At 42.1% G+C, this 23171-nt stretch overlaps 3 protein-coding genes across 8 annotated transcripts in view; 1 reads left to right on the top strand and 2 right to left on the bottom strand.

Moving 5' to 3' along the window:
* Positions 1 to 13061, bottom strand: part of CCDC30 (coiled-coil domain containing 30) — a 169115-nt gene extending 156054 nt beyond the window's left edge. For 2 of the 4 annotated variants that reach the window (XM_049699114.1, XM_049699124.1), the window contains exons 1-2: positions 12153 to 12461; positions 8435 to 8493 (exon numbers count right to left, since the gene is read on the bottom strand). In XM_049699114.1, coding sequence (XP_049555071.1) covers positions 8435 to 8493; positions 12153 to 12344 — 251 coding nt within the window. In that variant the 5' untranslated portion in view covers positions 12345 to 12461. The other 2 variants (XM_049699117.1, XM_033421967.2) reach the window with 2 other exon arrangements.
* A 2462-nt stretch (positions 13062 to 15523) lies between these two features.
* On the bottom strand, positions 15524 to 19210 carry PPCS (phosphopantothenoylcysteine synthetase). 3 transcript variants are annotated; one of them, XM_033421970.2, is made up of 3 exons: positions 19072 to 19210; positions 18220 to 18323; positions 15524 to 16386 (listed from the first exon to the last, which is right to left on the bottom strand). In XM_033421970.2, the coding sequence occupies exons 1-3, from the start codon at positions 19115 to 19117 to the stop codon at positions 16063 to 16065; spliced, it is 474 nt and encodes a 157-aa protein (XP_033277861.1). In that variant the 5' UTR covers positions 19118 to 19210; the 3' UTR covers positions 15524 to 16062. The 3 variants fall into 3 exon arrangements, with proteins under 3 accessions (XP_033277861.1, XP_004266410.1, XP_033277862.1); XM_004266362.3 differs by lacking the exon at positions 19072 to 19210 and adding an exon at positions 18496 to 19063; XM_033421971.2 differs by lacking the exons at positions 18220 to 18323; positions 19072 to 19210 and adding an exon at positions 18003 to 18181.
* A 79-nt stretch (positions 19211 to 19289) lies between these two features.
* The window catches only part of ZMYND12 (zinc finger MYND-type containing 12), a 34562-nt gene continuing 30680 nt past the window's right edge, over positions 19290 to 23171 (top strand). Inside the window, exon 1 of the mRNA XM_004266363.4 lies at positions 19290 to 19682. Coding sequence (XP_004266411.1) covers positions 19573 to 19682 — 110 coding nt within the window. The 5' untranslated portion in view covers positions 19290 to 19572. The remainder of the gene's footprint in view (positions 19683 to 23171) is intronic.

Below are 23171 nucleotides of genomic sequence, written 5' to 3' on the forward strand. Positions count from 1 at the left end.
CGTTAGGGGCTGCATAAACCTGGGAAGTTTTCTTTGTCTTTAAAATCCGTGATTCTCCTAAGACTTGTTAAACTAAAAGTTACAATGGTTAGCACAACAAACTCCACCATTAGGAAACTCTTCTGTTTAGAAATAAAGACTATCGGAAGATGGCGGAAGAGTAAGACGCGGAGATCACCTTCCTCCCCACAGATACACCAGAAATGCATCCACACGTGGAACAACTCCTACAGAACACCTACTGAACGCTGGCAGAAGACCTCAGACCTCCCAAAAGGCAAGAAACTCCCCACGTACCTGGGTAGGGCAAAAGAAAAAAGAATAGGCCCGTGAGCCACGGCCGCTGAGCCTGCGCGTCCGCAGCACAGCGGGAGAGGCCACAACAGTGAGAGGCCCGCGTACCACAAAAAAAAAAAAAAAAAAGAATAAACAGAGACAAAAGGATAGGGACGGGACCTGCGCCAGTGGGAGGGAGCTGTGAAGGAGGAAAGGTTTCCACAGACTAGGAAGCCACTTCGCGGGCGGAGACTGCGGGTGGCAGAGGGGGAAAGCTTCGGTGCCGTGGGGAAGAGCGCAGCAACAGGGTGCAGAGGGCAAAGCACAGAGATTCCCGCACAGAGGATCGGTGCCGACCCGGCACTCACCAGCCCGAGAGGCTTCCCTGCTCACCCGCCGGGGAGGGCGGGGCTGGGAGTTGAGGCTCGGGCGTTGGTCGGAGCTCCGGGAGAGGACTGGGGTTGGCGGCGTGAACACAGCTTGCAGGGGCCTAGTGCACCACAGCTAGCCGACAGGGAGTCCGGGAAAAAGTCTGGAGCTGTCTAAGAGGCAAGAGACTTTTTTCTTCCCTCTATGTTTCCTGGTGCGCGAGGAGAGGGGATTAAGAGCGCTGCTTAACGGAGCTCGAGACGGGCGCGAGCCGCGGCTAAAAGCACGGACCCCAGAGACGGGCATGAGATGCTAAGGTTGCTGCTGCCGCCACCAAAAAGCCTCTGTGCGAGCACAGGTCACTATCCACACCCCCCTTCCGGGGAGCCTGTCCAGCCCGCCACTGCCAGGGTCCCGGGATCCAGGGACAACTCCCCCGGGAGAACTCACGGCGCGCCTCAGGCTGGTGCAACGTCACGCTGGCCTCTGCCGCCGCAGGCTCGCCCCGCACTCCATGACCCTCCCTACCCCTGGCCTGAGTGAGCCCGAGTCCCCGAAGCAGCTGCTTCTTTAACCCCGTCCTGTCTGAGCGAAGAACAGACGCCCTCAGGCGACCTACACGCAGAGGCGGGGCCAAATCCAAAGTTGAGCCCCGGGAGCTGTGCGAACCGAGAAGAGAAAGGGAAATCTCTCCCAGCAGCCTCAGGAGCAGTGGATTAAATCTCCACAACCAACTTGATGTACCCTGTATCTGTGGAATACCTGAATAGACAATGAACCATCCCAAATTGAGGAGGTGGACTTTGAAAGATTTATGATTTTTTCCCCTTTTCCTCTTTTTGTGAGTATGTATGTGTATGCTTCTGTGTGAAATTCTGTCTGTATAGCTTTGCTTCCACCATTTGTCCTAGGGTTCTATCCGTCCGTTTTTTTTGGTTTTTTTTTCTTAATAATTATTTTTTTATTTTAATAACTTTATTATATTTTATCTTATTTTATTTTACTTTATCTTCTTTCTTTCTTTTTTTCCTTCCTTCCCGCCATCCTTCCTCCCTCCCTCCCTCCTTTTCTTTCTTTCTTTTTCTTTCTTTCATTCTTTCTACTTCTACTAATTCTTTCTTTCTACTTTTTCTCCCTTTTATTCTGAGCCGTGTGGATGAAAGGCTCTTGGTGCTACAGCCAGGAGTCAGTGCTGTGCCTCTGAGGTGGGAGAGCCAACTTCAGGACACTGGTCCACAAGAGACCTCCCAGCTCCACATAATATCAAACAGCAAAAATCTCCCAGAGATCTCCATCTCAGCACCAGCACCCAGCTTCACTCAACGAACAGCAAGCTACAGCGCTGGAGACCCTATGCCAAACAACTAGTAAGACAGGAACACAACCACACCCATTAGCAGAGAGGCTGCCTAAAATCATAATAAGTCCACAGACACCCCAAAACACACCACCAGACATCGACCTGCCCACCAGAAAGACAAGATCCAGCCTCATCCACCAGAACACAGGCACTAGTCCCCTCCACCAGGAAGCCTACACAACCCACTGAACCAACCTTAGCCACTGGGAACAGACACCAAAAACAACGGGAACTACGAGCCTGCAGCCTGTGAAAAGGAGACCCCAAACACAGTAAGATAAGCAAAATGAGAAGACAGAAAAACACACAGCAGATGAAGGAGCAAGATAAAAACCCACCAGACCTAACAAATGAAGAGGAAATAGGCAGTCTACCTGAAAAAGAATTCAGAATAATGATAGTAAAGATGATCCAAAATCTTGGAAATAGAATAGACAAAATGCTAGAAACATTTAACAAGGACCTAGAAGAACTAAAGATGAAACAAACAACGATGAACAACATAATGAATGAAATTAAAAATACTCTAGAAGGGATCAATAGCACAATAACTGAGGTGAAGAACGGATAAGTGACCTGAAAGATAAAATAGTGGAAATAACTACTGTAGAGCAGAATAAAGAAAAAAGAATGAAAAGAATGGAGGACAGTCTCAGAGACCTCTGGGACAACATTAAATGCACCAACATTCGAATTATAGGGGTTCCAGAAGAAGAAGAGAAAAAGAAAGGGACTGAGAAAATATTTGAAGAGATTATAGTTGAAAACTTCCCTAATATGGGAAAGGAAATAGTTAATCAAGTCCAGGAAGCACAGAGAGTCCCATACAGGATAAATCCAAGGAGAAATACGCCAAGACACATGTTAATCAAACTGTCAAAAATTAAATACAAAGAAAACATATTAAAAGCAGCAAGGGAAAAACAACAAATAACACACAAGGGAATCCCCATAAGGTTAACAGCTGATCTTTCAGCAGAAACTCTGCAAGCCAGAAGGGACTGGCAGGACATATTGAAAGTGATGAAGGAGAAAAACCTGCAACCAAGATTACTCTACCCAGCAAGGATCTCATTCAGATTTGATGGAGAAATTTACAGACAAGCAAAAGCTAAGAGAATTCAGCACCACAAAACCAGCTTTACAACAAATGCTAAAGGAACTTCTCTAGGCAAGAAACACAAGAGAAGGAAAAGACTTACACTAACAAACCCAAAACAATTAAGAAAATGGGAATAGGAACATACATATCGATAATTACCTTAAATGTAAATGGATTAAATGCTCCCACCAAAAGACACATATTGGCTGAATGGATACAAAAACAAGACCCATATATATGCTGTCTACAAGAGACCCACTTCAGACCGAGGGACACATACAGACTGAAAGTAAGGGGATGGAAAAAGATATTCCATGCAAATGGAAACCAGAAGAAAGCTGGAGTAGCAATTCTCGTATCAGACAAAATAGACTTTAAAATAAAGACTATTAGAAGAGACAAAGAAGGACACTACATAATGATCAAGGGATCGATCCAAGAAGAAGATACAGCAATTGTAAATATTTATGCACCCAACACAGGAGCACCTCAATACATAAGGAAAATACTAACAGCCATAAAAGGGGAAATTGACAGTAACACATTCATAGTAGGGGACTTTAACACCCCACTGTCACCAATGGACAGATCATCCAAAATGAAAATAAATAAGGAAACACAAGCTTTAAATGATACATTAAACAAGATGGACTTAATTGATATTTATAGGAAATTCCATCCAAAAACAACAGAATACACATTTTTCTCAAGTGCTCATGGAACATTCCCCAGGATAGATCATATCTTGCATCACAAATCAAGCCTTGGTAAATTTAAGAAAACTGAAATTGTTTCAAGTATCTTTTCCGACTACAGGATTTGAGACTAGATATCAATTACAGGAAAAGATCTGTAAAAAATACAAACACATGGAGGCTAAACAATACACTACTTAATAACAAAGTGATCACTGAAGAAATCAAAGAGGAAATCAAAAAATACCTAGAAACAAATGACAATGGAGACACGACGACCCAAAACCTATGGGATGCAGCAAAAGCAGTTCTAAGAGGGAAGTTTATAGCACTACAATTCTAACTTAAGAAACAGGAAACATCTCGAATAAACAACCTAACCTTGCACCTAAAGCAATTAGAGAAAGAAGAACAAAAAAACCCCGAAGGTAGCAAAAGGAAAGAAATCATAAAAATCAGATCAGAAATAAATGAAAAATAAATGAAGGAAACAATAGCAAAGATCAATAAAACTAAAAGCTGGTTCTTTGAGAATATAAACAAAATTGATAAACCATTAGCCAGACTCATCAAGAAAAAAAGGGAGAAGACTCAAATCAATAGAATTAGAAATGAAAAAGGAGAAGTAACAACTGACATTGCAGAAATACAAAAGATCATGAGAGATTACTACAAGTAACTCTATGACAATAAAATGGACAACCTGGAAGAAATAGACAAATTCTTAGAAATGCACAACCTGCCAAGACTGAATCAGGAAGAAATAGAAAATATGAACAGACCAATCACAAGCACTGAAATTGAAACTGTGATTAAAAATCTTGCAACAAACAAAAGCCCAGGACCAGATGGCTTCACAGGCGAATTCTATCAAACATTTATAGAAGAGCTAACACCTATCCTTCTCAAACTCTTCCAAAATATAGCAGAGGGAGGAACACTCCCAAACTTATTCTACGAGGCCACCATCACCTTGACACCAAAACCAGACAAGGATGTCACAAAGAAAACTACAGGCCAATATCACTGATGAACATAGATGCAAGAATCCTCAACAAAATGCTAGCAAACAGAATCCAACAGCACATTAAAAGGATCATACACCATGATCAAGTGGGGTTTATCCCAGGAATGCAAGGGATAGGCAAATCAATCACTGTGATAAACTATATTAACAAATTGGAGGAGAAAAACCATATGATCATCTCAATAGATGCAGAGAAAGCTTCTGACAAAATTCAACACCCATTTATGATAAAACCCCTGCAGAAAGTAGGCATAGAGGGAACTTTCCTCAACATAATAAAAGCCATATATGACAAACCCACAGCCAACAATCATCCTCAATGGTGAAAAACTGAAAGCATTTCCACTAAGATCAGGAAGAAGACAAGGTTGCCCACTCTTACCACTCTTATTCAACATAGTTTTGGAAGTTTTAGCCACAGCAATCAGAGAAGAAAAGGAAATAAAAGGAATCCAAATCAGAAAAGAAGAAGTAAAGCTGTCACTGTTTGCAGATAACATCATACTATACATAGAGAATCCTAAAGATGCTACCAGAAAACTACTAGAGCTAATCAATGAATTTGGTAAAGTAGCAGGATACAAAATTAATGTACAAAAATCTCTGGCATTCCTATACACAAATGATGAAAAATCTGAAAGTGAAATCAAGAAAACACTCCCATTTACAAGTGCAACAAAAAGAATAAAATATCTAGGAATAAACCTACTTAAGGAGACAAAAGACCTGTATGCAGAAAATTATAAGACACTGATGAAAGAAATTAAAGATGATACAAACAGATGGAGAGATATACCATGTTCTTGGATTGGAAAAATCAACATTGTGAAAATGACTCTACTACCCAAAGCAATCTATAGATTCAATGCAATCCCTATCAAACTACCACTGGCATTTTTCACAGAACTAGAACAAAAAATTTCACAATTTGTATGGAAACACAAAAGACCCCAAATAGCCAAAGCAATCTGGAGAACGAAAAACGGAGCTGGAGGAATCTGGCTCCCTGACTTCAGACTATACTACAAAGCTACAGTAATCAAGACAGCATGGTACTGGCACAAAAAATGAAAGATAGATCAATGGAACAGGATAGAAAGCCCAGAGATAAAGCCATGCACATATGGTCACCTTATCTTTGATAAAGGAGGCAGGAATATACAGTGGAGAAAGGACAGCCTCTTCAATAAGTGGTGCTGGGAAAACTGAATAGGTACATGTAAAAGTATGAGATTAGATCAGTCCCTAACACCATACACAAAAATAAGCTCAAAATGGATTAAAGACCTAAATGTAAGGCCAGAAACTATCAAACTCTTAGAGGAAAACATAGGCAGAACACTCTATGACATAAATCACAGCAAGATGCTTTCTGACCCACATCCTAGAGAAATGGAAATAAAAACAAAAATAAACAAATGGGACCTAATGAAACTTCAAAGCTTTTGCACAGCAAAGGAAACCATAAACAAGACCAAAAGACAACCCTCAGAATGGGAGAAAATATTTGCAAATGAAACAACGGACAAAGGATTATTCTCCAAAATTTATAAGCAGCTCAGGCAACTCAATAACAAAAAAGCAAACAACCCAATCCAAAAATGGGCAGAAGACCTAAATAGACATTTCTCCAAAGAAGATATGCAGACTGCTAACAAACACATGAAAGAATGCTCAACATCATTAATCATTAGAGAAATGCAAATCAAAATTACAATGACATATCACCTCACACCACTCAGAATGGCCATCATCAAAAAAATCTAGAAACAATAAATAAATAAGTGGAGAAAAGGGAACACTCTTGCACTGCTGGTGGGAATGTGAATTGGTACAGCCACTATGGAGAACAGTATGCAGGTTCCTTAAAAAAGTAAAAATAGAACTACCATATGACCCAGCAATCCCACTACTGGGCATATACCCTGAGAAAACCATAATTCAAAAAGAGTCATGTACCAAAATGTTCATTGCAGATCTATTTACAATAGCGCAGAGATGGAAACAACCTAAGTGTCCATCATCGGATGAATGGATAAAGAAGATGTGGCACATATATACAATGGAATATTACTCAGCCATAAAAAGAAACGAAATTGAGCTATTTGTAGTGAGGTGGATGGACCTGGAGTCTGTCATACAGAGTGAAGTAAGTCAGAAAGAGAAAGACAAATACCGTATGCTAACACATATATATGGAATTTAAGAGAAAAAAAATGTCATGAAGAACCTAGGGATAAGACAGGAATAAAGACACAGACCTACTAGAGAATGGACTTGAGGATATGGGGAGGGGGAAGGGTAAGCTGTGACAAAGCAAGAGAGAGGCATGGACATATATACACTACCAAACGTAAGGTAGATAGCTAGTGGGAAGCAGCCGTATAGCACAGGGAGATCAGCTCGGTGCTTTGTGACCGCCTGGATGGGTGGGATAGGGAGGGAGGGAGACGCAAGAGGGAAGAGATATGGGAAAGTATGTGTATGTATAAGTGGTTCACTTTGTTATAAAGCAGAAACTAAACCCCATTGTAAAGCAATTATACTCTAATAAAGATGTTAAAAAAAAATGATGGACTGCAAATCATGAAGGACATATTTTTAAACTAAGTGGCAAATTAAGCTATTAAGAAATGATAAATATATTTGATTATATAAAAATTTAAAGCATCTATACAATTAACATTAAAGTTAAAAGAAAAAAAAAGAAATAAAGACTATCCAATCCCCCCCCCCCAAAAAAAAAAAACTCTGGCAGCTTCTTCTGCTACCACCAATACACTAACCTTCCTCTTTCCCTCCAGGAGGAGCTTTCCATCCTCCTAACCAAAGCTAATTCCTTTACCTGTGTTCTAGATCCCATCTTCTATTGCTTCCTCAAGGAAGCTTCTTCTTTTCTGTTTGCTCATTATCTCCCTCTCTATTGACGTTGTGCCCTTAGGTCAAGAGGTCTCTGATCTTGAAAATAAAGATACAAAAATAACTCTTCTTTGATCCCACCACATCCCCCCCAAGTTACTTTCCTCTTTCTCATGTCTTCCACACTCCTCAAATCACTGCATTTGGCTTCTGCTCTTACAACGATGCTCAAAATGCCAAATCCAGGGAATTCCCTGGTGGTCCAGTGGTCAGGACTCTACACTGTCACTGCCGAGGGCCCAGGTTAAATCCCTGGTCGAGGAACCACAAGCCGTGTGGCCAAAATTTAAATAATTAATTTAAAAAAATGCCAAATCCAACTGGACGTGTTTCTGCTCTTTTTATATACGACCTCTGTGCAGTATCTGCCCACTCATTTCTCTGTTCTATGATGTCACGTCACTTTCTTCTGTTTTCACTCTTACCTCCCTGGCCTTTCCTCCCCTGTGTTCTTCCTGGGCTCCTCTTCCACAGACCTGTCAAACGCCCCCATTCTTAAGGACCCTGCCTTTGGCTCTCTGCCCTTCTCACTCTCACGGGGATGAATCGCTTGGGCAAAGGAGTCTGACATACCTTCGTTCAATCCCTGGCTCCATCACTTTATAGCTGTGTGACTAACACAAGTCATCTAACTTTTTAAAACTTTGCTTTCCCCCAGATAGAATGGATATAATAGTAATGCCTACCTCATTGGGTTGTTAGGAGGATTAAATAATAATCCGTCTCTGCTAAGCTCCAGCTCGATCTAGAAAAAGTGGAAAGAAACAGAAATACACTGAAGTTAGAACAAATACAAGTGCAGGTGGCAGAAACTGCCAGTTGTCCTTCAATATGTATTCTTCCCTTTTTCTGCAGAAAGAAGACATTTAATTTTTTTGACTGATCACAGGGATGCCTGCTTTCAGCTCGATACAGTTGTGTGACTAAGTTCTGACCAATGGGATGTAAATGGAATTGTGTGCCACCTAGCCTAGGAAGTGTCCTCGAAGGAACAGGATGCCCTCTTCCTCTTCCTCTTCCTTTCTACTGGCTGGAATGCAGACAAGATAGCTTGAACCTCGAGCAGCCATCCCAGACACCGTGAGGCGGAAGCCACAGGCCATGGAGAACATAGTATCGTGAGAGAAGAAATCTGAGTCTCTGGCAATTTCAAAATGCTGCCCTATCAGTTCTGGGATGCTTTATTCTTGACTTTTATGTGAGAGAAATACATTTCTTTTTCAAGCCATTACTATTTTGAGTTTTCTCACCTTTACAGCTGACCAATCCCAACTACTCAGGAGGGTTACTGGAAGAATATGATACAAGAGCATATGCTGCAAACTAAACCTAGCTACATGGGAAATGGATATGGAACTGCACAGCCATTACTAGTCTATCCTGACCCATGAGGTCTTTGCCTATGGGTTTCCTTGTGAATCTGCTCCCATTTACTTGTTTCTCTACATGGATGGACTTTCTCTGCTTGCTTACTCATCAGCTAAAAACAGCCATCCAAGTCCTAAGCCTATGTAATTTTTCAGATTAAGTCATTCCTGTTATCTACCTCTTAGTTCAAATTTATGAAAGACAGACAATTATTTGTTGCTCACCCAACGAATTACATCCCTCTCTCTGAAGTTAGTTGTCCAGTATTCCTCATTCAGTCAGTTGTGGCTGGGATAGGTTGGAAGTAGGGGTACAAATATGGCCACCAAAGCCTACTCTTTTTAAGCAAGCATTGGTGGAGAGGTACAAGTTCCAGGGGAGAGTATGTAGGCTAGGAAGGCAGTACAAAATGAGTCTACTATTTAAGACCAATGCATATCCAACTCTCTAGTGAACAACTCAGTTTGAACAATCCACTCATCTTTCTCTTACACCTGCTCCTCCTTCTGTATTCCACAGTTAATAAAATCACCATCAATATATAGCTTCCCAAGCCAGAAACCTAGGGGTTATCCTTAGCCCCTCCTTATTCATCCCACTCTCATGGTCAACCAGTCCTGAATCTGTAGGTTCTACATCTTTTATGATTTTCCAGTTCATCCTCTCTTAGTTTAGCCTCTCCTCATCATTTGCCCAACTTAGGGTAATAGCATCCTTAACTGACTCCCCTGCTCCCAGGCTGGCCCCCATTCAGTCTGTACTCCACAAAGCTCTCAGACTGACCCTTGTGAATGCAAGTCACTTGCCACTTAACATTCGCATTGCTTTCAGGAAGAGTTCAAACCCTTAGCTTGGCACCAGAGTGTCTCAACAAGCTGGTTCTCGCCTGTCTCTCTCGTCTTATCTCCTGCCACACCTTGACAGCCCTTCATGCCAGTGTACGGATTGATCCCCATCATGCTGCTTATTCCATGACTTTGAATATTTGGGTCCCTCTGCCTGGAATCCTGGGTCCTTCTGCCTGTTCTGCTCTGACATCCCAGAACTAACATTTTTCCAGTGGACTTATTGAGACCCGATAGTTGAGCAATTTAAAAATTCTAAAAATGCAGATCTTGAGGTAATACAAATTCATTCTTTAAATTCTAAATGCTTTGACATCTAAAGTGGGCCTAAAATTGCCCACATAACAAAGTATATGAGAATACTGTTCTTTAAAAGGAGATACTGAATAAATGCTCATTAAGTATCTTAAAAAGCCACTGTCTAGAAAGAAGCACATCCTGTAGCGATTTGGGGCTTCCAAAAATGTCTAGATGTAAAGAATGAGGCAGTAAATCTGTCAAAGCAAACCGAGACAGACACAAAGAATTTTAAACGGGAGGAGGGCAAAAAGAATGAGTGCAGTCATTTCGACTTGTTCTTATTTCTCCTAGTAGGTGCCCTCCAACTACAGTGCAGGGGCCAGGACCATACCTCATGCTACAGCACATCTCCTGGCTCTGAGAAAAGGATGAACTTTGGATCCCATGGTCTTCGAGTGACATAAGGGAACACAGTAAAGAGTATGGCCATGAAAACTGAGATATCCACTTGGGTTATTCATCCTAGCCCTTCTTTCTTCCTCCTACCCAAATACAATTTAAAACTTACAGATGTCTTAAATACAGTATATATTATACCTTTTATTCCTTTTCAATCCCTGAATAAAATGAGAAAAATACTTTTTTTAGAAGTTCAGAACAATGTAGCAATGTTTAAACTTAAAATATAAAATTAAGTGAAAAAGAAAGGCAAAATGTACACTGTAATTATAACTATGTAAAAAACGTATGCACATAAGCAAGGACTGACACAGAACAGAAAAATGAACTGTTGATATGTCAAACTCAGCACTACTGACATTTGGGGCTGGCTAATTCTTTCTTGTGGGGGGTTGTTCTGTGCACAGTAGAATGTAGAGCAGCATCCCTGGCTTCTACTAACTAGCTGCCAGTTATACATCCCCAGTAGTGACAACTACAAATGTCTCCATCCATTGCCACATGTTCCTTACGGAGCAAAATACCCCCACCCCCGTCCCAGGTTTAGAACCACTGGGCTAGGGGTGAGACGAAAATTTTTTTAGTTTTATGTTAATATTGCCATAATTATGTTTGTTCAATAAATGCATATTGGAAGAGGAAAGGAAAACTCCTTACCATATAGCATCTAACAGCCCCTTTTTTCAAGAGTTAGAATTTATTCAGTTCCCATTTAATGTGAAAAATTGAAAACGTTGCAGAACTTGTTTTTCTTTCCCAATCTACTATAAAAAAGAAAGCTGAATTTCTCAGTATTTGGAAACCTGACTTGGCTTTAAGCATGAACGTCACAAATAACTGCTGTAATTGGCCTGAGAAATAAAAATATCTAAATCATTCTATCCCCACAAATACCTGTTAAAAAGGTACACTTTGCATATCTTCAAAATAACTTTACATTTAAGAATAGTAAGACTCAATGAGAAACACATACTTTAAGACAAATTAAATAAAGTTTTCCATGCTAAAATACAATTGCACTGGATCTAAATAAATCATATTCTATTTTTAAGGCCTCTCTGTTCCAGTCTTTTTAGGACTATTAAGCCTTCCCCCTTGCCAAAAATATTTATTTTCAATCATTCCTCCTTTTTTTTGTTGCTGTTGTTGTTGTTTCTTGACTCACATCACAAGGGATGTTTCTGATTAACAAACTGACATGAAGAGGAGGCACTAGAACTGTTTCAAGCATCTCCTTTCCCGAAAATTCTATCGTATCACGGTTTTGGGTTCATATGGACTTAAAGTTGAAATCTTGTTACATGATCATTCTGAATGATCTTTTCACATACATGAATGCATCACTAAAATGTATGCCTAACACAGTATTCACTTAAGCAAGGAACAATCTTCCTTTTTTATATAAGACTGCGATAAGCCCAAAAAATGCATTTTGATTTTTTTCCCCTCCACTTTCAAAACACACTAGTAGAAATTTACTGTTTGTATTTACCAAAGTGTGCTTCTCCATTCTCGTCTCTAGTTTACCCGAGACAGAAAGCTTGCCGTAGCACAGAGAAACAAAGAAAATCTTCCAAATGATTCCAGGATTGGAGAATGTGAAATACTTAGATACCCAAAGCATTGTAGCAGGAAAGAAGGAGGTCGTGTAGAGATGACAGAGGTGGTGGAGACGAATGGACATTCAGGAGTGTGCAGTGTGGACAAGAAAGGGTGAGAATGGCTGCGGAATGAGCAGGATGGGAAAACTGGCGCTCAGGATTAATGAGAGAAGTGGATGAGGTTGTAGCTTGAAAGGCAGAAGGTAACTGACTTGATGACGCCTGATGTTGAGGATACAAAATGCCTCCGGAGCTTCATCGGGAATTAAAGTTCTGCATGGCGAACATAGGGCACAACGGAGAAAACGGCAGTTCTTTGTTCACAGGCCGACAACCAGGGGAATCCGTGGCTCGGTGGACTTTGTCATGGCCTGGACCTTCAGATGCATTCTCTGTGCAGGGGTGAATCTTCGCCTGGAAAGTGAGAAAAAGAACGTCTACTTAACAGACTGAGGGTTCTAAGCCGTCTTTAAATAAAAGCAGCAGCCTAATTCTAAAGGCCTGCGGCGGGTGGGTCCCGGGAAACCGGCGAATCCATCCTTAGGCAGAGAAAGGCCAAGCCAGGTGAGTCTCTTCTGTCGTTTCAGGCCCTGCTGGGCAGAAAAGCGGGAAAGACCTGGAATGCTAAAGAAAAGAGCGGAGAATAGCTGCTTTTCTCCTTGGGGCTGCGGCGGGAACCTCAAGAACCAGGCCGGAAAATGTCCTTTAGAGAGAGCGGTGAGTGTCCGGCGGCAGCTACGCTCCACCGCTGCTCAGCGGAGAGCTGCAGGTGCCGGTCCGGTCACGGGCGTCATAGCAACCGCGCTCTCTGCGGAGACGCCGCGTCCTTCCGGCGGGAACCATAGGAACGACACGCACCATTGGCTCAGGGGCTGTGCTTCCTGCCAGAGACCATTGCTACGGCGCAGAACATTGGCCTCTGGCTTAGCTCCGGGAACGAAAGTACGGTTCATCCCATTGGCTCTGTAGTAACCATGGTAACGCAACGGCGTGTATTGGCAACTTTTAAGTGTAAGTTTTGCCACAGGGTGTTTATAGTTCTCTAGTAGCTTCCCGCCAGACCTTATCGAGAGCCCAAGCCTAATAAACTTGGATTTATTTTTCTAGAAGTAACTTCATTCTTAAAGGGGGAGATTGCTAGGTCAGGAGTTCTGAATTTTAGGTCAGAATCTGTCCCTCATTACCTGGGTGGGGCACCTAAGACAAATCACAACACTTTTGGAATCGGCTTATTATTGTAAAAATGAAGAAACAGGACTTGACTAGAACTATCCCTGAAGCTGAAGTCCTTCAGAAGCCCTAAGCACTGAAAATTCGGTTTATGCGAACAGTATCCTCCACCTATGTAATGCAAAATAAAAATATCTAAAAGACACAAAATTTAACATAGCCTCGGTTTTTATCATCTTCATTTAAATGCTCTTACCGCAAGATTCTAGTTAGTTCATCAAAGCTCGATTTTATTCATGTTTTGGGGCCCTTGCTTTGCTGGTATCCCAAACACATACTTGACATTTCTTAGTCTTATTCTAGTTTCTCATAGAATCCTTTCCAAAGCTTTGCCGCTTCTACATACATTATCTGGACGGATCTTATCCCTTACTTTCTAGAAGTGCTTCAATCTCTCCCTCTGGCACCAGAGCCCTTGCAAGTGTTTTTCTCTCTGATCTGAAATGCTCACTACCATCACCTCCAGCCCACTTAACTTCTATGTAGCAGTTCAAGTGTCATTTCCTCCTCAAGGATACTTTCCTTAGTCCTCTGATCTAGATCAAGTTCCTTATTTGCTCTCATTGACTTATGTTCCTTTTCATTCTTAGGTTGTTGTTTTTTTTTTGTCCGAGCCGTGGCTTGGTATTGAACCCGGCCACGGCAGTGAAAGCGCCGCATCCTAACCATTAGACCACCCTCATTCTTAGTTTTCTTTCATTCTTTACACACTTCCATTTGCTGATTCAACAAACAAACAAAACAACTTCTTGGAATTTTTACATGTGTAAATACTGTTTAAATGCTCTGAATGGAAACTAAACTGAATTGGAAAACACTCTAAATAATTCCATTTAGGGTAGTGGTGGTTGTTTTTAAGCATTAACAAAACACAACAGAAAATGGTTCCCAAGGGAAGTAATAATTATGATAAAAACAAACATTAGAATCACTTCTAGTTCTAACTCCATTTATCCTCACTGTACAGTCAAAGATAATGACAGCCATCATCCACATAAGCTATAGATGTAGGGAAGAAAATCAATCTTTTATTTCATGCCCCTTTAGTACTGCAGCCACTGCCTAGCCTGTTGCTTTTTAGGTTTTGCCAATTGAACCAGATGTTAATTTAAAATTTTTGTTCAATAGGATTTCTGCTTCCAGAGAAGTCCTGATTGCTGCAGGTATTTTTCCTCTGCTTCCTGATTTAATGAAGTCACATTTCCTAAACACTTCACCTGAAGTATTTAGATGTGTCTTAGCACTTCTGTTCATATCTTTTCAATTAAAGTTTATTGTACTTCTGTTATCAGACACACTTTGGGCTACCCTTCCCAACTCACTCCATGAACTGCATTTTAACTCATTTATGTGAGGTAGAGTACTTGCTTCTACCTAGTTCTTAATGGTAGTTTTTCACATTGCACTCCGGACCATCCTATGGGTCATTTAGGGTATTTCTCAGGACTGCACTTCTTTTGCACTCCCAACTCAAAGCCCAGGACAGTGGGAGTTTTGAAAACACTGCTTTGCTAAGTGAGAAAAACAGCAATTGCAAACATTTATTTAATGTGAATTACGTGCCAAGTGCCAGACTCATGCTTTATCTTCACCATTTTATTTATTTAATCCTAACAAATGATGTTATTTTGCAGAGAAATTATCACCATTTTATAGATGAGGAAACTAAGTCAGGTATCTAAGCTTACAATGCTAATTGGTGGCACAGCTGGAAGGGTCTAACCTGGCTAAGATGACTCCAAAACCCATACTCTTTACCACCCTGTAATGCCTCCTTCAGGGCAGTGGCCACCAACTGGGCCCTGCATGGCCCCAGGTAGAAGCCTGGGTTAACTTTCCCTCAAGAGCAGTTCTAAAATATTTGAAAGGTAAATTCTTAACTCAAATATGGAGTGAGTCTAGGACAAGAAGCAAGGAGTAAATGTAGTGGGACAATCATCATTCTATAGATAATCTATCTTTGGGGAGGTGTCCTTCTCTCCTGCTCCCATCTTTAGTAAATTTCAAAAAAAAAAAAACCACAAAAACATCATCCTTTCCATTGTGTTGGCTTTGGGGCACACACTTTATTGTACTTAATTTTTTATATATCCATTTCCCAAACTAGACATGTTTATTCATCTTTGAATCCTCAAAATCCTCTGGGCCTATCACATAGTAGGCATGAACAAATATTTGCTCTTCAAAGCATGGCCATTCATGCATCCATAATCCCTTTTACAGTATGAAGAAGATTGATATTCAGGCCCCACATGTATATTTTGAGGAATATAATTCCCAATACGTTTTTTTTTTTCTTAAGGTGAGAAACAACTTGAATCATTTTCAAAATCAAGAAATCATTCAACTGAGTGTGTCAGGTGGTTTGGTCATAACTGCTTTACCTTTGTTCTCATGTTTTCTGAGTATTAAAAGACCAACACCAAGCACTATTCGTCTGCACACCACTCACTGCTTTTCCCCTTCATTTTCTGTCTTTATGAAAGCAAAGGATTTATTCTAGTTCTCACCATCTGTAAGAGCCCTGGTCCACTGAACAATCTTTGATCTTATAAATAAAGGCTTTTTACTTCAGTTTTTGTCATGTATAAAAGCGGTATGTCGAGACTGAAGATCATCCACTATCTTCTCTTCTATCTCTATACCTTTTCCTACTTCTTCCTCTGATAACAATAACTTGGTTTCTGACTCTTTGGTTATAATAACCACAAAGGACCGTCGTGAATCAAGGATGTTAGCCACCACCACTTGATGTCGATAAATTTCCAAAGCATTCCGTGCACGATCAATTACAATGGAGGGGTCAGTCTCCAACTTAAAGGAAATTATAAATGCTTTGGGAGCCCAGTCTTTAACCAAAGGAGAAAGCATTTTTGGCACCATCTTCATTGTTATCTGTATTGGAAAAAGAGAAACTTAATAAGCAAACAAGGTTACCACCTACCAACCAGGTCAATCTCAAGGGAAACTAAAGAAGCAGAGACTCAGATGCTTGGCTATGTCAGTTTAAGTGGGACTTCTCACTTCAAACTTTTTAAAGCATATTAAATGCTTACTTAAAAGCCTTGACTCTGTAGTGTTCATAAGGATGCCTGATTTCAAAGCTTCATACATATTCTGGGGCAAACCATGTCTTATGAATTAGCCCTGCTCTGCAACCCTCATCGCCATTAATAGAACTCTAAAGAACAGCATTACATCTTCTCAAACATTCCCTTTTATTTTTTAAACCAAACCCTCAAATAAACAAATGCAAATAATCTGTTTATGCAGATGTTACTTTGGCGGAAGTTCAAATAAGGTTGAGTTTTAAACCTCTCAGCCTAAAATATTTCTTGCATTGCTAGACTGGCTATTTGACTCCATTTAAAAATTGTAACTTGTAAAAAAAATAAAATAAAATTGTCACGTACCATCTTAGCATTGAGGAAACAGAAGTGACTGTATTTTCATTCATTAAATACTACTATATTATTCTCAATCCCTTCTAAGGGGAATGTTGAGTCGTTTTGTGTACTTTCAAGATAGAACTAGGAATGACAGGAATTATAGGATAAACTAAAGCTCCCAGAATTTAAAAAGTATGAAATCACTAAGCTCACCATCAGGATGTCCCCTCAAAGAGTTAGCAAGTATGATAGGAATCACATACCCATTCCCCACTTTATTTTTCTCCTTAGCATTTATCACTACCTAACATAGTATGCATTTGACTTACTTATTGTCTCCTCTGCAGAATATAATCGAAACAAGGGCACAGTACGTTTCTTTTCACTGCTTTATCTCCAGGTCCTATAATAGGGCCTGGCATATAGTAGGTACTCAATAAATATTTGTTGAAGAAATGAACAAATGAACTATTCTACAAAGTCAGAAAGTGCCCCACAGGTAGTTTCTCCTATTTAAATTCTACTATTTAAATTTCTCCTATTTAAACTCTACTATTTAAATTTCTCCTGTTTAAATTCTACTTGTATCACCCAATAAATGACTAAGAATTCCCTCAGGTTCCAAGTAGCCAGATCATCTCAGCATCTCAACCACACCACTACCTTCCCCACACCTCTTCCTTAAACTGCAACAATAACCACCATCTAATCACCCCCCCCAACCACTCTCTCTAATTCACCTTTCATACTGATGCCAGAATGTTCTTCTCAAACAAAAACTTTATCTCATTCTCCTACTTTGGTTGTCCTTGGCTCCACAGGATAAAGTTCAAGCTCCTTAGGAAGGAATACAAAATCTTCTACGTAGGAAGCTGTCTCTTCGGTCTGCCCTCCATCCCCACCACTCTCCAGGCTCTCCAGCCTTACCAAACAACTTCAGTTCACAACACACTGCCCATTTCCAAACTCCAATCGTTTACTCTGTCTGGAGTGACCTTCCCTACTTTGTCTGGTACACCCTCTGCTCATCTTTTAAAACCCAGTTCAAGCCATCTCCTCCAGAAAGCCTTGACTTTCCCCGAGATTCACTCACCCCATGCTCTGACTTCACTTTGTACGTACCTCTACTAGAGTATTTATCACTCTGTACTGTAATTATGTCTGTGTCCAGCAACCTCACTAGATTGTGAGGTCCTTGAGGGAGAGCGGTGTCTTAGTCATCTCTGATCCCTAGTGCCTAGCACATACGGAATGCAGAAAGGCCATCTCCAGATCAAAAGGAAATTAACCCAAGATTGGTTATAGGGAATCAGATCTCTGGAAGAGAAGCGCCCATCACCTGCAGTGGGCCCCCAGATGACTGGATCTTGTGTTCAGGCATTTCGGACACAGGAACATAGAAATCTGACACGGCCGCAGCCAGGTAAAACATCGCAGAAGAGCCTGCAAAAAGAAGCACAGGGTGTAATAAATCGGAGAAGGGTATGGAGTCAGCTCCTTTTCAACTCGGGTTCCCCCGCTGTGAGAGCCATGGGTAAAGAGGGGGTAAGGGGATGCGCGTCTTGGGGGAAAGGCTCTGCCTCCCGGCATCCGATGGACTCCTAAAGGCACGCACCTAGCGGATTGAGCGCCTGGGCTGCAGCCTGCAGCAGATGCAAATAGTCTGCCAAAGTGGTGAACTCTATGGCCAGGAAGGTGCCGGCAGCCTCAGCCTCCTGGTAGCTCCGCAGAGCCGCGGCGAAGCCCGGGAGTGCCTTCTCCTCCGCCTCCAAGCTCAGCAAGCCCGAAGCCGCTCGGCCGGAGGGCCGCAGAGCCGACAGCCAGGTCTGGGGCGGGAAGCGGTGGGCAAAGGGGAAGGCAGAGCGAGCACGGTACAGAAACAGGACCCCGTAGCCCGCGGCCAGGAAGGCTTCGGCCGAGGTAGCACCGCGCCGCCCGCTGCTGAAGTTGTCCAGGAAGCGCACAGGCCGGGCTTCCAGGGGGACCTTGGTGCCGCCGGACGTGACCAACACTACCCGTCGGCCCTGCGCGCCCAGGCCGGCGGCGAACCGAGCCATCACCTCGGCCCAGCGCGCAGCACCGGCGGGCTGGGGGAACTCGGCGACCAAGTCGACTGCCGCCATCGGTCCTGGAACCCGCCGCGCCAGCGCAAGCTACCGAGTCTTCGGCGCCACGCCCCCTGCCCCGGTACCTGGCCCACGCGCAGCCGCAATAGTGAGGGGGCGGTTCGCTACCATGCGGTGCAAGTTTACCAGCGCCGGGTTTCTGCAGGTCTGGAAATGCGTGCTGGTTCCGCCCCACAGCGTGCGAAATTGACACTGAGCTGGCGGGAGTTCTCGGCTGGGCAGGCATCTGGAGGAGTCACACCCCCTCGTTTAGTTTCCTAGTCTGGGTGAAGAGCTGGACGTGTTTGACCCTTACCGGCTACCATACAGACCCTGCTAGGCTTGGACCTCGCTAAAATTTGAGTGCCCGGCCATTTAACCTTTGGATTTGTAGTGAAGGGCTTGTTTTGTTTTTTTGTTTTTTTTTAAACCCTACAAACACACTCCCAAGTGTCAGTCGAGCCACGACCCACCCGCCCTCGAAAAGCTTGGAATGAGGCTGCGCCTTGTTGGTCACGTGACACCGCCGCCCAGTGTGTCCTCGCCAGGCAACGGTCCTAGAGACCGACAACACCGTCTGCCGCAGCATGAACGTGATCTACCCTCTTGCGGTGCCCAAGGGGCGCCGGCTCTGCTGTGAGGTGTGCGAAGCTCCGGCCGAGCGGGTCTGCGGGGCCTGCACAGTCACTTATTACTGGTAGGCCCTGAAACGTGGCACCTGGGCGCCTCAACCCCCTCTCTCTCAGTCAGGGAACCCTCAAAGCGGCTTCAAGACAGGTCCCTAAGAGTTCTATGTCTGTGTCCGCTTCCTCTCCCACTCAATCATTCCTCCCCAGATGTTTTGTTGCGCGCCTACTGTGCGCTATGCACTGTTCTAGGTGCTGAACTTCCTGGGGGAAACTCGGGACACCACGTCCCTCAAAAATCTAATGTTCTAGGACTTCCCTGGCTGCCCAGTGGTTGAGACTCCGCCCTTCCACTGTAGGGGGCATAGGGTTCGATACCTGGTCAGGGAATTAAGATCCCACATGCCATGCGGCTCTGGCCAAAAAAAAAAAAAATCTAATGTTCTAACGAGAAAGATAAGTAAACAAACAGACAAAACAAGATAATTTCAGAGAGTGATAAATGCCATAAAGACAAAGGAAATGTGATGGGAGGTTGGGCAGACAGCCTCTCTGAGGGTAGACTATCGATCTGAAGTTAGAGTAGGAACAGCCTGCCAGGGAAATGCTGGGGGAAGAGTGGCACAGTGAGGCTCCGAGGGAGGGAAGACTTTGGTGTGTTTGAGGAATAGATAGAAAGTTAGTTTGTCAGAGCATAGCCAGATGGTGACAGTGTGGGGAGGGTAGTACAAGATGAGGTCAGCTTTCATTTATTCAACATAACATCCACTGATCTTTGCTTCAGATTGGACCCTATTTGGGACCTGAGATAAAACAGCTAGGTTCCTGACGTCCAGAAACCTAGTCCAGAGCCGACTAACTTGTTTAAAAAAGAAAGTCATTATAATACAACCCTACATGACAAGTGCTGTCACTCAGGGAGTACTGTTCCCTGGGACCTCTAAGGGTGGAAGCATGGTGATAGGGCAGTATCTGGAAAGGTTCCTCTGAAGAAGTAACATTTGCACTGGGTCTTGAGAGGTCAGAAGGAAATTGCTAGGTGAATGAACAATGAAGAAGGAAAGGTAGAGCACTCCTGGCATCCAGGACTGCTTGGGTAAAGGGTGAGAGAACAGACTTTGTTCAGAGGTGGGTAGAGAAGGTAGCCGTGGAGGGAGCAGTCACTGATTTTCAGACTGCAGTCCAGGGCCCATTAGCGGGTCATGAATAAATCACAAAAAGCATTTTAGGAAAAAAAAAAAGAGAATAGAAAGTATCAGAGTAATCCTACTTGAATTGTTTCTTGAAACTTTTGTTTTAGTGATTTATGTGGTTATGTGTCTTTGTACTAGTGAAATGTATTTCCTACTGTATGCTGAGTTAAAAAAAAAGTTTAAAAATCATTGTGATAGGTAGTAGTAGGGGTTTAAACCAAGAAGATAAAGGTTAGGGCCAAACAGTGACATGAGATCAAGGAGTTTGGAATTTATCCTCTGGGGGGTCATGGATGGTTTTAGATTGGAAGGTAGACGCTGAAGGCTGCGTAACTTCTCAGTTGCAGTGATCCCAGTGGAGACTGAATTAGGTGTCCCTCCTCGGTGCTTTCACAGCACTCTTTAGGTCCCTTAGCCTCACATTTATGACATGGATTGAAATCACTTGTTCAGTGGTCTGTATTCCTCACTAGGCTGTATGCCCCATGAGGGCAAGGACAGCATCTGTGTTTTCATTGCTGTTTCTTCAATGCATATAGAATACAATTCAGAATTTGTAACAGAAACTGCAAAGCCCTGGTTGCTTCTCTATCTTCAATTCCCACCAGTCATCCCCTCTTTTCATTGATGCAGTTACAGAGGCTTTCTTTCAATTCTAATTTGCCAACTCTTTTCCTCCCTCAGTTTCTTTGCCCAGGCTGTTGCCTTTGCTGGGAACTTTCCCTACAGTCACGAATCTTCCTAGCTCTCTTTCATCTTTCTGTTCTCAGAATGTTATTTCTTCAAAGAGGTCTTTCTGGAAAACCCAACCTAAATGCCCCTATCTGATTTTCTCTCTCACATTTTTTCTTCACTTTTTCTGTACTTTTATGTTTTTGTTTTACTTGTTTAATATCTTTTTTTTTTTTTCTTCTGGCTGGACCGCACAGCTTGTGGGATTTTAGTTCCCCAACCAGAGATTGAACCCGGGTCCCCTGCATTGGAACCACTGGACCGCTAGGGAAGTCCTGAGTAAACAATTTTAAGTACAGGGCTGGCACTCTGGGGAGAGGTGAGACTCCTTTGCCTGATATGAGCACCTACGTCCCCTTCATCCCTCCAGCCAGAAGCAATTCCTCCTTCCTCTCAACTCACTTTGTACTTACTCTGTACCTCTCACATGACTCTTATTTCCCTGCCTCATTATAGTTGTTGGCAAACATGTTAGCTCAATTTTATTATGCTCTGTTGATGCAGGATATTATGTTGAATATGTAGAAGGACTGTCATATGTATGTTATCTTTTGATCTGTTTCATACCCATCTGCGTATAACCTATGGTCTCCAGCAAAGTATCTTGAAATGATTGAAACTAAATATTTGATGAATGCATGAATAAATTATTATTTCCTATGCCCTTATCCTCCATTATTTTCTTTCTCTTCTTTCACTGCCTTTAATTATTTTTAAGGTCTTCTACTCTCCCCCTACCTTTTCTCCAGATTTCTATATCCTTGTGTCCTAGAGATTTCATGATTTTTCCAGAAAATAAAGCTGTGGTAATTGTTCTATATCTCACAAATGAGGGCCTTTAATATCCCCTTCCAGGGTTTTCACGGTTGAATGTAAAGCATCTAGCCCCATGCCTGAGACCATGCTGGCACTCAATAAATATTGTTTTTCCTCATCCCAAATTTAAAGAGCAGGAAGGACAGTCAACTTGGATTTGTGAAAGTTTATTTTTTTGCAAAATAATTTTTCCCAATTATAAATGTAATTCATGCGCACTACAGAAAACTTGAAAATACAAAATATAAAGATGAAATATAATCCATAATCTCACAACCCAGATAATTAATAGCCTGACATTTTGGTGAATTTCTTCATGTTCTTTTCCTATAAATACATTTATTTTATACACTCTGTGTAATCTTGTGCATATCATTCTGTGTTGGATTGTGAGAATGTTCCCAGGAAATAGAACATTTTTAAGAGAAGGCATTTTTATTAAAGTACACAGTGAAACATTATAGGTGAAAGAGGCTTCAATACTATAGGTTATTAAGTCGTAGCATATAGATAAGAGTAATTTGCAATATTTTTTCCTTTCATTTAACATATGGGGCACAAATTAAAATGCTTTCACTGTCCAGGAAGAGAAAACAGTGAAGTGGTATTCAATAGTAAGATCTATGGTGAACTGGAGAATGAATGCCCCGCCTAACAACATTCACATTAGTTTAAAAAACATGGTAATGGCCAAACAAAACATGTCTGGCCCACAAGCTATTTGATTGTGAGCCCTAATTTGAAAGCATACTTTTCAACTCCTTGTTTATGCATGACACTGTGATGGTTGTGAGGGGTGATACAGATGAATAAGGAGAG

Source organism: Orcinus orca, chromosome 1 (genome assembly GCF_937001465.1).
Source record: "Orcinus orca chromosome 1, mOrcOrc1.1, whole genome shotgun sequence".
NCBI lineage: Eukaryota > Metazoa > Chordata > Mammalia > Artiodactyla > Delphinidae > Orcinus > Orcinus orca.